The 18,018-nt window shown below is 32.6% G+C and overlaps 1 protein-coding gene and 1 long non-coding RNA gene across 8 annotated transcripts in view; one reads left to right on the top strand and one right to left on the bottom strand.

The window, feature by feature from the left end:
• The window catches only part of LOC138939641 (uncharacterized), an 86,051-nt gene that overhangs the window by 15,986 nt on the left and 52,047 nt on the right, over nt 1-18,018 (bottom strand). The gene's annotated exons all lie outside the window — the stretch shown is intronic.
• Nucleotides 1-18,018, top strand: part of Wake (wide awake) — a 69,777-nt gene that overhangs the window by 15,703 nt on the left and 36,056 nt on the right. For 6 of the 7 annotated variants that reach the window (XM_070307628.1, XM_070307630.1, XM_070307626.1 and 3 more), the window contains 3 exons: nt 14,622-14,770; nt 15,950-16,078; nt 16,851-17,037. In XM_070307628.1, the coding sequence (XP_070163729.1) occupies nt 14,622-14,770; nt 15,950-16,078; nt 16,851-17,037 (465 nt within the window). The remainder of the gene's footprint in view (nt 1-14,621; nt 14,771-15,949; nt 16,079-16,850; nt 17,038-18,018) is intronic. The other variant, XM_070307632.1, reaches the window with a different exon arrangement.

Below are 18,018 nucleotides of genomic sequence, written 5' to 3' on the forward strand. Positions count from 1 at the left end.
TTTGACGATCGGTAACGCTATATAAAAGTTCGCCTATTCACGGTTAAAGGGCATACGAATCATAAAAAAAGTTTTCTTCGTTTACTTGCTCATGTAATTTATAAATTCCTTATTCTTTTAATGTTTATTTATGCACGTGTGCACGTGTTATTCGAAGAAAATTTTGTAGGAAATTACTTTAGTTAATTTCATAATTATTTCTGCAAATTTTTGTTACGTAACATAAATAATCATATGATCTCGCGATAATAAAATTTTACGATAACAGAAATCTGCAAGTGTTAAATCGTAACAATAAACATGCAACAATAAACATGGAATAAAATGCTGTATATATATATATATATATATACACACACACATACACACACATTTAAATCGATATAATATTTTATGTATACTTGTATATACATTTAAATCGATATATATTTTATATATCTCGCATTTTCATCTTCTCGATCAACAATGTGCTCCATTTCCTTCAGGAAAAGGATTATCATTGAACGGATCCGCGGGCGATGTGAAATTTAACGTCGCTTAGGGGATTTAAATATTGTTCGCTCTCTGATCGAGAGAGATTGAAAATATTTTTCGCAAAAATATCGTACTTGATGAGGCAAATATATTTTTAACGTTATATTTTGCGTTACATCTATTCTTAAAATATTATCCTACCATCGGTTGTCAACGTGTTTCTTAATTTTTTATCGTTCATATCAGCTCTTTGTATAAAACAACACAATAAATCTTAAACCTTTGGAGAAAAATTAATATACGAAATTCAGAAACGCGGATTATAACATTTAGTTTAATTAAAACTAATTAGTTTTAATGACTGACTTCGCTAAGCTGTCAGCTTATCTTCGTAATCTTCATACGGCTGCATAATTTCCGTACGACGAAGAATTATGATTTCACCTGCCACACCCACATAATCCAAATGTTTGATAATGACTCTTGGATATAAGTCAATTAATAAAATGTCTATTAAGATGGAATGTGAAAAGAGAAATCAATTTTTTTCTTCACAAAGACTGGACGCATTTTAATGCGATTGTATTTTTATAAAATTATATATATAAAAAAAAAAAAAAAAAATTCGTACATAAGTTACCAACATTAAGCAGCGTTAATCAAATTATTATTTACTCGTCAATTTTTCGTATATTCTTCTCTTTTCTCGACACGTTTTTGCTACGATTCTCGTACCGTTGCACTTTCGATAATACGAGCAGACAGAATTGGATTGTACGCTATGATTGATCGTCTCTCTTTTCGCGTCGGCGAGCAATGGCGCCAATTCAACATTATTATACTAAATGCGCTATAATTATAGATGACCTAACGAGCGCGATTCTATGAATATTTCACACGCGAAACAAAGGATTCCGAAAGTGAGACGACGGATTATTGACAAAATCAAAAATTACGACAAATAGTTATTCGACAAAATTTTGTAGAAATGTCTCTTTTCAGAATCTCGATAGAAATAAATGCGAATTATATGTTTTCGCGAATATTTTTCTACCTTTGTCGCATTACATGCAAGTAACGCATATTCAAAAACCTCGAGCACGAATACAGAGTAGCATCGAGGAAGCTTTTTCATCTTTTGATTATAGGCGATCAAAAGATGAGAAAGCGATGAGATAACACACGCGTAGCGAGGATAGAATTTGCAATGATAGAGCTCGTGGAATAGAAATGGAGAATATTGTTGCATCGATAATAAGGAAGACAGCGGGATCATCAATGGAATAGCTAGCGACCATAATTGCGTGTCAAAGGTCTCGTAATGCGCAGTTACAGACACGCACCGATTGTTTTGGTACCATAGTTGGTTCCATATTTAGACGCTTAACACGTCTCTGGTAGTCGCTCATATATACATATCTTGTGGAAATCTTTTTTCTTTGCCACAAGACATTTTTTCAGCCTATGAAAAGCCATTTCTTTTTTCATTAAACTCTTTGATATATAGCACTGAAAGAAATAAATCAACTAGCAAAAGGAGAATAATATTCGCATGACAACATAATGTGATATTTTAAATTATATTATTTTTTATCTACAACGTAGCTAATAACAACGATAATTGGGCTGTAAATAGAGCATAGATGATAATTGAAAAACAAAGTTTGATGCTGCAGCGCGTTAATTAAAATAAATTTAAATGTATTTAAATTAAATACGTATTTTCGCTCAGAACATCACTGTTATACGACACCAATGTGCGACGTCGTTCATTCTCGCACTAATAATGATAAAGAATGTATCATAATTTTATTTATTCTTCTCGAGTAGCCATTAAGACGAACAAATTTTTTTATCTCAAATTCGTTCATGTTCTACACTCGGACAACTGCAATTTGCTAGGTCGCGACCGCAGGGGCTGCGACCGACAAGTGCGCCTTACGGTTTCCTTATTGGGATCATTTGTCACTGTAAGGTGTGTAGAAAGGCTCGTAGCTTTACCACTTGGAAAAAGATTGTGCTGTGTTGGGTGCAACATTTGTCAAGCGTGTCGAGGGTGGGAGCTGTGCGCGACTGAGACGTCACCGAACGAATGTGAAAAGACCAGGCGCGATCTAAAAAGCTTGTTCTTTATTTCTTTTTTAAATTTGACGCAAGAACGCAGGGATAACGACACAGCAAGGTAGGAAAAAAAAATCGCGCCACACGAAAATTCAAAGCACGCTATAAAATACCAAACAATAATTTATTCTGGTGTATATTTGCATTGTGCATGCTTGCCCCTTCTTAAGAGAACGTATCTCGACATCGATCGCTGCATCAACTTTAACTCTATATGAGATAGCGCTTAGACTCTTCATTCGTTTCCGTGATCTAATGATGTCGAGGAAAAATCCGCGCTCGAGGAAATTGCGTAAATCGCGCAATCGCGTGCGCAAGAACATCCAAACTTGGAGTCAGATTTTTTCGATATCGCAAAAAGAGCGCCATTATATTATCAAACTTAAATCAATTCAAAATTTCTAGAATTTTTTTAAACGGGACATAGATCAATTAGCGAAACGAAAAAGAAAAGATTGATAGTTTTGGAGAAAAAGTTGAAAATTCTATTTTCATAAATTGATCTTATCCTTTTTCTTTTTCTTCGTGTAATCGTGTAATAAAGTTTAGAGAAAAATTTGAGAAAGATGTTTCGACTGCGGACATACATATATATTTAGCTTGAAACAACACAACGCAATTTCTGTAACATCGTAAGAGGATATAAGAGATCTCTCCGAGGAAACGTCTCGAGTATACTCTCGCCTGATTGGTAACTATAGTCGCGGTAAAACTATAAGGTGGGAAACTACTGTCGTCTTTAAATATAGTCCTCTTCCATCTCACTTCCTTTCTACCATTTGAGCAGGCGAACCTAATTTATCTCGGGATAAGTACCCGAGGGCGGGATAAAAGCTAAGGCACATAGACGGGAGTTAAAATGCGAACGATTATAAAGTCGCGAAACGTTATTACTATTATAACGTCATCCGTGAATCCATGATAAGAAATTCCAATCTTTCAGAAATAGGATGTGAAATTGCATAAAATTGGAATAAAATTGTTGTATCTAACAGAAATTATGTTTTTACAAGTGAATCATTTTTGCTTATATTCCCTTGACTATTATGGTCGATTAAGAAGAAGCTGAATAAAGAGGAAGAAAAAATACATAAATCTCTCTCTCTCATATTTACGATATACATATAATGTTTTAGATGTACAACTTTGCTTCCGCCGTTTTTTTTTTCAGGAAATTCGAGGCTTTATTGTAAAAAACTGGTTATACATTTACGATTCAAAGTATTGTCCACTCCCAATGATCGTGCCAATTCTTTTTGACTTTGACTCGAGTCTTCATTAAGTAATGCCTTCAATTCTGCATCTTCGAAAACCTTCTCTCTTCCATCGCTATACCGGTCTTCGACGTGAAAATCACCGTTCTTGAAGCGTCGAAACCACTCACGACACGTTCTTTCACTAATAGCGGCTTCACCGTAAGTATTTGAGAGCATTCGATGAGCCTCAGCCGCAGATTTCTTCATATTGAAGCAGAAAATTAAAATCTCCCGCAAATGACGAGAATTTGGCTCGTAAACTGACATTTTCAATCGAGAATAACTTTATGACGCGGACACAAATCGATTAATGTTTCTATGGGGTTACGTTGACAGATGCCCAAGTTTATCGCATGACATCTATGATCTATTTATTTCGACCACTACTTACCGCTAAAGCCATCTATAGGAAAACGGCGGTAGCAAAGTTGTACACCTAATAAAAGATATTAATTCAGTTCTCTATAACATATGATTAAATGCGCCATAAGCTTAACTTTAAGTATAAATGAAAAGAAAGAGGAATAACACATATGAATGTATCGTATTATTGCCAAGATATAAAGGAAGCAAGTTGGAATTGCGAGAATCAAGAGCCAAAGTTGGAAAGCCGCCATCGATCTGGAATAAATCTTGTCGGATACTATCGAGTTAATATTACGTTTGTATTCGTAATTATATATATGATCATTCACAAATGTTGAAACATTCTCTCAAAATATGTATTATGTTATATCCGCTTCAAAGTACTCTCGTTTTGATGCTTGTAATGTGTCGATCCTGTAATAAATGTTCAATTGTCTGACGGTATTACGAGACTTGAAAAAATTTCTCGAAATTAACGTTAAATAAGGATTTTCAGCCGCTGAACATTTCGAATAAACTTCAGAGATATTCGCGGTTGTAATTGTAAGCAATGCTTAAAAGACGACTCTCCACGACTCTCCTTCAAAGTTTTAGTCCGAGGTAACTTACACCGAAAGAGATAATTACGTAGCGGAAGGAATGTTAAAGTACGTCCTTCAACATTAAAATCTTCATATTTATTATCATGATATAACTCTGTCCGTCGCTCCCAACTCTCATTTGTATTCGAAGCAGCTCTACTACTTTTTATCCTACTCTTTTTTTTTTCTCAAATGTGTATGTCTACATATATATATATATAATAGATAATAGATTATTACTTTTTTGCAAGATTTTTAAAACTAATACTTTTGACATGGGAATTTAAACGTTAGATATGATGCCAGTCGATAAAAAGATATCGTTTCTAAAAATGTAATAGATAAGAAAATCATTTTTTATCATTACGTTTTTTTAATATCTTCGTACTAAGGGGGAGAAAAATTTTGATTATCTATCCGCAATGTGTTTAAAAGTTTTCGTCAAAGCGTGTAGAACGAATAAATTGAGCGTCGCCATTCATATATAATATATATATATGTCCCATCTCGTCATCAATTATACGCCAAATATTTCGAGAAAGGCGGTAAGCCAAAATACGAAATGTTGAATTAACTTGCGAAATTAATTGCTTGCTCGCAATTTCCTCGAGGTAACTAGCTTGCCCCGGCTGAGCAGTCGTTGCTTTGCAGCTTTGCACTATCTCTCCACGATGCATTTGCGCGGAAGGAGTTTGAGAGAAAGAGAGAGAAAGAGAAAAAAGTATTTTTGTAATAAAATTGTAAAAAGGATACATAAAAGAGCTTCTCAGGAAGGAATCAAAAAGTTGTGAAAATGGAAACATAATATCTGTGGAAGACGTGAGCGTCGTCGTGCACTTGTCTGGAAACTTGCCCACCATATCCAACATAGGGAAGCTATTTCCGGTGGGACTGAAAAATCTGACGAACACGAAACATGCGGATTTGCAAGTGTTCGCAGAGGCAAGCCGTGCTGCTACAAATATACGGTGCCTCATTTGCCACACGTCGTTTGCGAGTACATGACATTCACCATATGCTGCATCATTGAAGCTACAAACGACGTAGTAGACAACAACGATATATATATATATCTTATTCATTAGATACCATGTAAAAGCGTTTCGTACTACAAGAATAAATTTAGATCAAGTTTGTTTGGCACAAACTTTTGTTTATTTTGAGAAAAAAATTAAATCGTGTTTAGTTACTTTGCATGCGTCAATTATATTTTTTTAATTAAATGTACATAATTTGATAAATATATACATAAAATTTTCTATAAATGCATGGAAATAGAGATATCGTGCGAGAGTATCAAGATACCATATATTCTCTCCATCTCTTTTTTCTCTTCTCTCTCCCTTTTCTTCTCCTTTTATTTCTTCCCGATATTATTTTCGCTAAAAAATATTTTGTTATCTTAAAACAATGATTTAAGGGAGAAAATTGCAGGCATTGGGAGAAAAGGACTTATTATTTGCATTCGGGATAGAAATTATGATATAAGTTATAATATCTTACGAAGATCAGAATGATACAGTGCACCGAGAAAAAAAAATTGTTAACTTGACTAAATTCGTCCAACTAATTACTATTTCTTTAATTGAAATATTTTAATATTTTAAGTCAATCACGACATATTAAATAATTAAATCTAACATGAGGTATATTTGATTTAAATACTTAAATATTTCAATTAAAGAAATACAAAAAAAAATAGTAATTAGTCAAATTAACAACTTTTTTTTCTCAGTGATGGAGGAAACATATGGAACGTGATTCTCCGGATACTCGTAAAAGCAAATAGTTTTAGAAATATGTTGTCTACTTATTTTTGTAATTCGAGCGTGAAGAATGAGACTGTTTCCATATGGTATTTTCAATCTGCTACTATATGCACACAGCGAGCTTGACGATTAAAGCTAAAAATAAATATAATTTTTTATACATATCGGCAAGTTTAATCTTTGCAATAATGTAAATATTTTCTCTTTTTTTTTTTTTAATATTATTTAATCTTATATTGTAAAAATATCTTTATAAATATGTTTATTTCTTTACTTACTTGTTTTCCCAAAATGAGAATACATTAACGAGAAATATCTTAAAAAACGTAATAGTATGTTTCTTTACTATTCCATTTTGATTTTTGTATAAAAATTAAATTTTGCAAAACAGAAAAATATATTTATCAATTTATTCCTATTTAAAAAAAAAAAAAAAAAAAAAAAAAAAAAAAAAAAATGGAAACTTCTCTAGCCAAGATTACAGTCCTTTATATTTGACGTTACAGAAAATATACGATGTAGTATATTAAAGAGAATAGTAAAGAGATATAGTAAAGAGAAAATTAAATCACGCAACCACGAAAAATTCATTAACGCACAACGGCTGTAAAAACGATAAAACAGATTTTTCACGCAAATTTTTCGTGTTAAATTTCTTTTGTATCTCATAAACTCATAAAATTAAACTTTCATTCCGTTGCTTTAGAAAAGCAGACTTGGCTCATTCATTCTCGAAATTCTGCAGAGGGATGCTTCTAGCGAGTGATTAATTAAAATTTTTCGTACGTCTCGCCTATGGAAAATTCTCATGCTTATTCCGCATTCGCGTTCATTTAATTTCATATTGTTAACAATGGAAAAAAAAAACTAACTATTTTCTCAAATATTTAAAGAATCTCTACATATTATGAAGTTGCAAGCATTGTTGGAATTCCATTGCTTGTTTCCATTTATCGTTTTATTTGTCGACAGACATACAATTGTCACAATTGTTGAAAGACAAAAATTATTTTTAATATTCTTCTATAATAGAATAATATAAGAACGTGTTGAAAAAATTTCAAAGAATTTTACAATTAATATACAGGTATATTTTGGACCAAACAAAATTTCTTTCTATATACGATTAATTTAAAATTGTATTTTGATGAAAAACTATGATCTCATGTTCCGTTTGCATTTTACAAGCCATAAACGGTTTAGCCGTGCGTCCGTCCGTTATTCCATCTTTTTTCGCCGCATTTTTTCAGCGCACCTTTTGTCAAACGACCAGAGTTCAGAAGTGGCATTGATTTTTCTTCCTTTCCTGCCGGCTTGTTACTCCATTATTCGCTTTGTGATCATACGCGAGTTTTACGCTCGATTCGAGACGGCGTTTTAATTATCTTCGATCGTGCTCTCGCAACGAAATGCCATACGTGAAGTCGCTGAAAATTCCATTTATCGTACGACGACGATTATTGGCCTTACGTTTTGCTGACAAGCGCACGAGCATCTCATATAAATCACAAATCAAAAAGCAAAGGACACGGCGCATAAGGCGTGCGGTTTGATAAGAAAATCCAGCGAGACGTAAATCTTTAAAAAGCTCTATAGTACGATGACATTTTATCCAACGGTTTTTAAATGACCTAGTTTTCTCGACTACATCTCAAAACAAAATTATTTATGTATAATAATTTAACGATATTATTTTATAATATGTAACGTAATTTCCGCGTGTATCTCTTAACATTACAATTTATTATGAAATGTATTCTCTCTTGTATTATCGCAAAGCAGATGTAAAATTTATGTACAATGGCAATTTATTAAAAAAATTGTAAAGTTTTATGAAATTATGCCATAAATTTATGCAACCATAACATTTTAATGTATCATCTATTTTTCATATGATCATTTACGCATATCATAGCATTAATTTTCTTTTAAAGCAATTTAATACTTTTCTATATGAATAAGGTTTATGGCACTATTGTGCAAATAATAATCCAATTTTTATATAGTCAATATCTAGTTATTCTGCAGAATATTTCAAAATTATATTGCGCTACGTAATTTAACAACGTATGTTATAGAGAGAAATTAAATTTAAAATATACAATAGGACGCTTATTGTTCTCACATTTAGACATTAATAGAATTTAGACACAAATGATTAAAAGATGCAAAATTTAAATTTTTGGAAAAGTTTTTATTCTCGAAAAAGAATCTTTAATCTCGAAAATTAAATTTGAATCGAATAATCAATTTCTCACAAAAAAAAAAAACAAAAAAAAACGAAAAAGTTTTATATACAACTGAAAGAAAGAAATTTATGTACCCTGATACTCGTGGAAACACGCCGATCGATTGTTTCTTATTTTGATTAAAATTCATCAACATCGAAAATACGAATATTGCAAAATCGCGATGTTTGTTGAAATTTTTATGCTCTCAAGTACCTGTCAAGTATATATAAAAAATAAATTGACGAATATTTTATGAGCTTTAGTAAACTTATACATATTAAGAAAGTATAAAAATTTTTCAATACAAATTCATAACAAGATTAAATGCAAATTTTGTTCTTCAGTCTTCTGTTCTGAACATATTATAATAATCTACGCTGATACGTACGTAAGAAAAAGGGACTTTTCTTATGGAATCAGAATGAGATACCTTTCCACGACATAGCTCATTTAGTGAAAATGGAAGGTAGCCATTAGAGTTTCTCAGTCATTCACACGGAACAAAAGCTGTTAACACGATACACACTGCTCCGGAATATTATCCTGCCCACATCTCTGTTGAAAATAATCCTCCTTTAGCTCAAAGTGTTATCGATCCCGTAGCAATTATGATGACTCTTGAGAAATATCGAAATTTGAGACGAACAAGTTCTACGCTACAAAGAAATGACTGATATTGGTGTGCAGACTTTTAAAGTGACAAGTATTAGAAGAAAAAGAAATTTAAGGTAACGAGAAAGACTGAATTTTATTGGAAAGATCACAAAAGGGAGAAACGGGAATAAAACGAATGATTCATTATTTCTTCGTGCTAATCAAAAATTTAATCCAACGTGGCGTAATTGAGAAAGTATTTATGATAAATTCATTAGCAAAGACGCGAAAAAAGAAACGATGAAATTAGATAAATCCGATCGAGAGTTCAACGTTTTGAAATTTGCCTCTTCAATTTCCATTAAATAAAGATAAAGAATCGTTTCAATGTATTTACAAAGTTAAATGTTCCTTTATTGCGATAATTTTTGCTAATTGTCAGGCTCCTAATTAATAGATTTTTTATAATTAGCCATCATTTTGCCATAGAATAACAAATGACGAGCGCGTAAGTAATACTCTTCTAGCGATTCTTGTATAATATCCGATAATTGGCACTTGATATTCGCCTAGAATTGCGCAATTAAAGACTTCCCGAGACTGAGGTCACGTCGCTTTTCTTCCATCGTTGACCTTAATTAATATAAAATATTCGTATGTCTAAATTTTTAATCTGTTATCTTATGAATTCAATTATTGTCGCATTTTTTTTTTATGCAATATATGTTATTAATTGTCTCATTCTCTCTATATAAATTGTGTTTAAATAAACGTTTTAAACGAGAATAATATTTATATTTCGCGTTTCGTGTACGTGTATACGTGTTATACGGTGTATATGATAACTGAAACTTATAAATATATAAACAAATATTTTTTCCAATCAAGATGTAAAATCTATGATTAAAGATACCGTAAATATATATATATATATATATGCATTTTATATATCGCAATTTTCTCTTTCCGATTTATTTACACCGATCCTATATTTCTCGAACGAGTAAATATTTTTCTAATTAGCAATAGCGCAAACCTCGAAATATTTATTTGTACAAGATCTGGAAAGTATTATTGAGATTGGCCACATTCCAGACTACAGATGACAAATATGACGACACGTGCACGTTAATATCTTTAATAATATTCTTATCATAAATTTATATATGTAAAAATGCGAAAAAAAGAAAACACAAATTATCTCTGCGGGAATTCTAAATAATATTGCTAATAAAGTATCACAATATGGTTAAAAAAAAAAAAAAAAAAAGGAATCGATATAAACGCAATATTTCAAAATACAAAAATTCGCACGTATCCCATACTGCGGCAAAAAGTTATTACGATTTTATGGGTTCGACAGTTTTTTGATGAGACGTATCAGTTATATGTATATCAAACTGCGTGCCTACAAGCAACGCGAGTGATAAATATCGCGTCGATGAAAGATCAAAGTTAAATGAGAGATAGTGTTTGGAGAGATAGTCGTTCCAACACGATCAATAATCTTTCCGCTTATATAAATAGCCGCTATTGATTTTTCACTTTGTAACGTATTCTTCGTTTGCCTTTTCTCATCGGATTGCCGACTCTCGATATTTCAAGGTGAGCACTATGAAAACAAACCATTTATTACTTTTTCATTACAAAATATGCGCGAGTGTTATATCGATAACAGTTATTTGGACCCAAAAGGCGCAAACAAATTAAACTTGAGCTGAAGACATATGATGAATCTATTTGAATGTTGTATATCGGGGATTAAATCGCGTTTATAATTATTATAATCTCGCGGTTTATCGCAAGAAAAAATTCATTTCCTAAATCTCATTACACGTACTATTAATTCTTATGTGTTTGTAATAGAAATTTTCAAATAATGGAGAATAATAAAAAAATAATGAATATAAAAGAATATAATAAGATTGATGATAATTAGACAAGATATATCAATTATATTTATATTTTTATAAAAGAAGATTTCAAATTTTGTCGTGTCTCTTAAATATGAGGTAACCATGTCAGAGAATCGCAAAATATTATAAGAAATTTCAATTTCGCAGTTGGCTAAATAGATTCTAATAGGGCAACGCATCATAAATCTGTATTTCAATGCTGAGTGTCCGTTACAAGTAAATTTATAGCATCAATGTAAAGCATTCTCGACGTGCGTTTCCTGGCTATTATTTCATTTTGTCCTCTTAAATTTAAAGCACATAATATATAACATGTTTGGGAAACATGTCATGCGAAATGTGTAATTCTAATTTCAGAAAATTGTGAGTTACTATATTCATGAATAATATATTACATCATATAAGATTATCTCATCATTATTATTGTTATTAGCTAATCATCATTAACATTTGAAATTTCTATCGTAGTAAAGATATGGAAATGGAAGAAACAAACATGTTGTAATCCCATCTTTTTCAAGAAGATTTGCTGATCGAGACTATTACAATTGCCAAGATGAAGGAGTAATCGAAAGTCGGGGAAAATCAGAGATGATTCTATAAACTCTTCTCTTTATAGTATCTTGTTCTTTTTCGAATATAGTAAAATAGAGATATATAGAAAAAAAATACGCCATTTCCTACTATTTGAAAAGGTTCGATTACAATTACATGAAATAATCGTAGGAAAATTTTGTAATAAATTTATATTTAATTATATAACGAAATATATAAATGTCTCTCTTGCATTCTCCCAACAAATACATTGTGTTCGCGTTGAAATATGCATAAATAACGAAAGTAAACATATTAGTGTAATGAATAACGAATATTCTTGCAGTTTAGCTCAATTTTTTTTTCGTGCGCGCTCAATGAATACATTTCAGCTCTTTTCGACTGTAGCCGGATTTAAGAGTCAGCAATTACTTTTGTTTACGTTAGTCATCTCGTAGCATCGTAAGCTTATTTGTGTTTGCGTGTGTGCGCGCGCGCGCGCGCGTTTCCATGAGTTCCACAAGTTAAAGAGACTTGGGCGTTCCCAATGGTTTCTCAAGGATGCGCTATTCCCTTCGTCGATTTACGATGACGCGTAAAATCAATTAGATTCCTTCATCTTTTTCCGCCGTTTTTATTCTATCCCGAGGGTAAACGCTTTTTTCCCGTTGGAGAGACCACAGCTTCTCTGAAATTTCGCTTTGAAATTTTACTTTGTTCGTCATTAGGCGGGTTAATTTAATTCCATACTACTTTAAAGCATCTCTCGTGTGAATTTTGCCGATATACTTTTCCCTCCGGTGTTGAAAGAAATTTTGTTTGATATAAGTCTTATTCTAAGATATGAATCGTACACACACATCGATTACAGCTCAGATATTAAAAATATTATCGTTGGATGTCTAAAAAAATTTCGCTCACCAAACTTCATATTCATTGATTTTCTTAGTTTTTCTGAAAAATCGAGATCTTGGTTGAGTTTATTTTTGTAAATTGTGTTGGATGTATATATTGGCTACCATGGGAACAATTTTAATTCTTGGAAACTTTTATGTCCAAGCCGTAATTCTCAGGATACCTCTACATTTTACGTAAAACAAATTCACGTATACATATATATATTTAAATCGTAAAAGAACACTGGGCTATAATTTTACATTACCGCTAAAAGTATAAAAAAAAAAAAAGAATTTCATTTTCCTCATACAACAATTCCTAACAATAATGTTAACATTATATCATTATGCATGAAAAAATTTATGTAAGAGATATAAAATTTGCAACTATATCTATCATGCTCTCGTGTCACTTATTTATAAAATATCTTGGAGAAAATTATTCGAATTTCTTCTTGAGAAGAAAGAAAAAAATCTGAGACGAACAAAAGAAACGAAACAGTGAACGCGAGAAAGTTTGACGAAAAGTGCACCTTGAACAAAACAAGTTACTGCAATCAAGAACTCTTCGTGAAATGTGTCGCTGCGGATATAGAATTCATTCGTACGTACTTTTAACCGGGCAAACTCCAAGAACTTGATTAGGATATATCGGTGCTTGTCTTTGCTCACGTCTTACTGCTGACTCTTATCGTTAGCGACAGAATGCTGATTGATAAGGGACGAATTTCCGATTCACAGCACCGTCAACATTATCAATTATATCTTGGTATCTTATACTTTCAATCACCAATACGCATAATAAATATATTTAAAAAAAAAAACTATATCTTTTTTTAAGATATTCTTGCTAAGCCACTGACCTCTCAAATTCATTTAATATTTCATTAATTTTGCTGTCGCAAAAATATAATTGTTGTAAAATAACTAAGCCGCAGTCTTTATATTGGAAAAACTAAATATAGAATATTATTGAAAAATATTTCTACAAAGTTATAGCAGAATCGAGATATTGGTCCTTGGCTTTACACAAGATATCTCGCTTGAGGATAAGAAGTCATATAAGAAATAAATTGCCGGAAAATCAAAATCCAAGTTGTGTTGGGACAATATTTTTTCGTCGCGTTGTGACAATATTTTATCATATTAAATTGACAACTTTTATAAAAAATATATATATACATATTTCCCACATAGAGAAGAAACTAAAATCCTTTCGCGTGTTATATAAAAAAATTATTTATCATCGTATATTAAATTTTAACAGCTATCGAAACATATGCGTGATTATTAAGCTATTGTAGGAATTCAGAAATTAATTATATATTCGTATAACGGAAGAATTTAATTAAGGGGATGGTGTTAATTAGGGTAGATTTTAGCATACAAGAATTAATAGCAAAAACTATTATAGTTTCATTAATATGATTATTTAATCACGATGCAATAAATTATAATTGGTCTAATTTCTCTCACCGAGATCAATCTGTATAGATTACAAAATTATATGTACGTTACACGGAAATTCATATTCATTTACGATACATGATAGACATTTCCGAACGGCAATGGAATCTAATCATCCAGCAAATCACGCGCGGTAGTTAGTTTATCCAACTATCCATTTTAATTTAATTGCTAAGAAGCTATTACGCTAAGAAGATTTTTTTAGCTAAACTAAAAAATCAGCCATTATATAACTGATTCTTCTCAGTAAGATTTTATAATTTGCAGTGTTATATTTGTAAATGAAAACACTGCTTATCAGTGATAATATACTGACTCTATTTAAGAGAGTATACGCTTAAATTTAAATCGTAAAGTATCAGAAGTGGAGTTAGTGACAATTATTTCATTTATTCAACAATCTTTTTATTTTACAGTACGCCCGTGCTAGAATGCAAAGCCGAGAACAGATCGGGCCGAGGTCCCGGAGGACGTCCAGCTCCACTTTTACGATCCCGAACTCTACCAGCCATTGTTGCGCCTGGTCTCAGTATACTTCAAGCTCAAATCGATGCTCGTTACAACGGTAAGTTAATTATAAATGGCATTTTTTTAGTCTCTTGCGCCTTTCTTTACACTTTTCGTACAGATGCTGTCGACTGTATTATTGTAACCTTGATCCGTTTCTCGCGACAATGTTTCTTTCGTAACATATATTTTCTCTCCCGTATTGCCTGCAGCTTTTCCTTCGCGTTTCAAGAGTACGCTGTTATCTCGAAATGTTTCTCTCTTTCGTCTTTCCATTGCTGGTAATTCGCTTTTAATACGAGAATATAATATTGCTCCTTATTGTTGTTCTATCGCATCGCGCCCTCTATTCATCTTCTCGCGATGCGGTAACGTGTAGCAGTAAAATTTATATATGTAATTTACATAAAGTATTTATATAAATAGAATAGTGAAAATAAATTAATAATATCATCATATTTTTTTTAAATCCATATAAATATATTAGGTGTACAACTTTGCTTCCGCCGTTTTTTTTCCCGAAATTCGAGGCTTTATTGTAAAAAAACTGATTATACATTTACGATTCAAAGTATTGTCCACTCCCAATGATCGTGCCAATTCTTTTTGACTTTGACTCGAGTCTTCATTAAGTAATGCCTCCAATTCCGCATCTTCGAAAACCTTCTCTCTTCCACCGCTATGTCGGTCTTCGACGTGAAAATGACCGTTCTCGAAGCGTTGAAACCACTCACGACACGTTCTTTCAGTAATAGCGGCTTTACCGTAAATATTTGAGAGCATTCGATGAGCCCCAGCCGCAGATTTCTTCATATTGAAGCGGAAAATTAAAACCTCCCGCAAATGACGAGAATTTGGCTCGTAAACTGACATTTTCAATCGAGAATAACTTTATGACGCGGACACAAATCGACTAACGTTTCTATGGGGGGGTTACGTTGACAGATGCCCAAGTTTATCGCGTGACGTCTATAATCAATTTATTTCGACCACTACTTACCGCTAAAAGCCATCTATAGGAAAACGGCGGAAGCAAAGTTGTACACCTAATATTACAATTTTTTCCTTTGCACGTTGTTGATACATCATCTTTCTCTATCACTTAAGCATTAAGTTTCGTACTGTCTCGTTACTTCTCGTTACTAAATTTTCAAGTTCATACATGAGTAGAAATGCGATTACGTTGAAGAACAGTCTCTGTACCATTTAATCATAATCATCTTTCGCTGGCATTCAGCGGTAACGGGGATATCGGTCGTTTCATCTTCCAATACGGACAATACAAGTTGCGCGAAGCGTGGAAGCACGGCTTCCCAATACACCAAGCTTCTTACGCCGAGAATATCCTTTACGGATGATACGATAGGTAAGGTATAACCAAGAATTTATTGCATAAGTCATATAAGATGAGAGATCTCTCAAGTTTATATTTGAATCTCAGCCTCTCGCATTTTAGAAGCTGATATGTTCCTATTACTTTTGTATCCCTATACTGCTTCCTTTTCAAGTAAACGTTCCATTTTTATCGTTGTGCACGCAAATTATCGTAGATATAAGTAGACCATTCGATAGAATCGTCACTTTTTTTTAGATAGCGATTTTTATAGCGTATTAATATCTTCATCATTACTTTAATCCCTTATTAACGTAGAGTAAAAGCATGCTTTGTGTATATGTAAAGATGACAGAATTATTATGATTATATTACAATCTTATTATTATAATATTAAAAGCTTACTTTAAAATTATTGCAAAAAATGTAATGTTTCAAATTAGTATAATTTCTTGCAAATTCATCGTTTCCTCACTATTCAAACAATCAGCACTGTCTTTTATAGTTTAACGCAAATCGGTGGAAACGTATTTTTTAATATTTTACAAATTATTGTACAGATAAAACGTAAATTATATTTTATATTCCATTTCTTTTTCCTCTTTTGGAGAAAAATACTTCCCGTTCTTCATATTGATCTAATATTGATGAAACTTGACTGCGTCGCAAGATTGTTGTTTGGTGAACAATATCGCAAAAATTTTACGGAGGTGGATTTTACGCCGGTATCGACTATCGGGCAATCGAAAATCGTTGATCGTGCGCCCCCGTTTGAATTCTTCGTGTCGATTTTCCTCTGTGACAGCGCGCCGCGTTTCCGACTCTGGACCAGCGAGCAGGGAATCCTCCAAGGAACACTCGGCAAGAAGCGGCAGGTTGAGTACCTCCGCCATCGGCGGCTCGCAACCTCTCAACCGGCTTGCGAGACTCTTGAACCAGAGACCGAGCTTCACCCCGAGCGATGAAATTCCACGACGGCTCTCTTGGGAGAAGTATGTCACCGAATTATATTAAATGTATCGCGTACTTTATTGCAGCGCGTTGTGTATTCGCATGTAGAAAAATCAAGTCGCAATCTGAACGGTTATCCGACTTGATTTAGTTTATAATCTGATCGTACATAAAAACATCTTTAAATTACGGACGGAATTACAATCTTGATATTCTGACGGCAAGCAAGCGAGCAAGAGCTGCTTATATTTTACATAGAATCCATAAGAAATTTGAATTGAATTAAAGACAGATTTTTTTTTTTGTATATATGGAGCAAGCGTTGCGAAAGATGCACCGCTCCAACACCGTAAAGAGATATTATTGTAACCGATACCGATAGAATACGAAATTAGATGGAAAACCGATAGACGAACGTTAACTTGACGAAACTGCTTAATAATTGCATTCAGCGTTTGATTTGCAAAGTGTTCTCGCCGAATTGAATTTCCGATTGGCCTTTGAATCAGCGAATAAAATACTAGAGAATTATTCGATTCTTCATTCAGTCGCGCAAACAAATACCATAGAAGAAACTCGATTTTTTTCTAAGCTCATATTTATAGATTCACGAAACATGTTATACAGCGATCCTCTTGATTATGTCCACTTTATCAAGCTATCCTCGTCACTTGTTTTTCCCGACCCGATGAAACCCGGTCCTTACCATTTCTCGTGTTACTCGTGATACGATCGAGCATTTCGCGTAACTACTAGAAATATTAGACGGTTAAGAAATATTTTGCCAATGACGTGTATAAATTGCTCGTGTTCACACATTTCCTTGAGAAATGATAATCATTTAGATAAGTAATCTTAGGAAGAAAGTAGAGTTGCTTTATGACATATAATTTTTCTCAAACAAATGTCATTATCTGTTATAGAATGATTCTATTTTTTTTCTACGATTATTCATACTAAATTCATACTAAATAAACAGAATACATTCAAATTCCATATAGCAAATAATCATAATACATATG

This window comes from Polyergus mexicanus, unplaced genomic scaffold, assembly GCF_030449975.1.
Source record: "Polyergus mexicanus isolate NDT 795.1 unplaced genomic scaffold, iyPolMexi1.0 SCAF_14, whole genome shotgun sequence".
In the NCBI taxonomy this organism is placed as follows: Eukaryota; Metazoa; Arthropoda; class Insecta; order Hymenoptera; family Formicidae; genus Polyergus; species Polyergus mexicanus.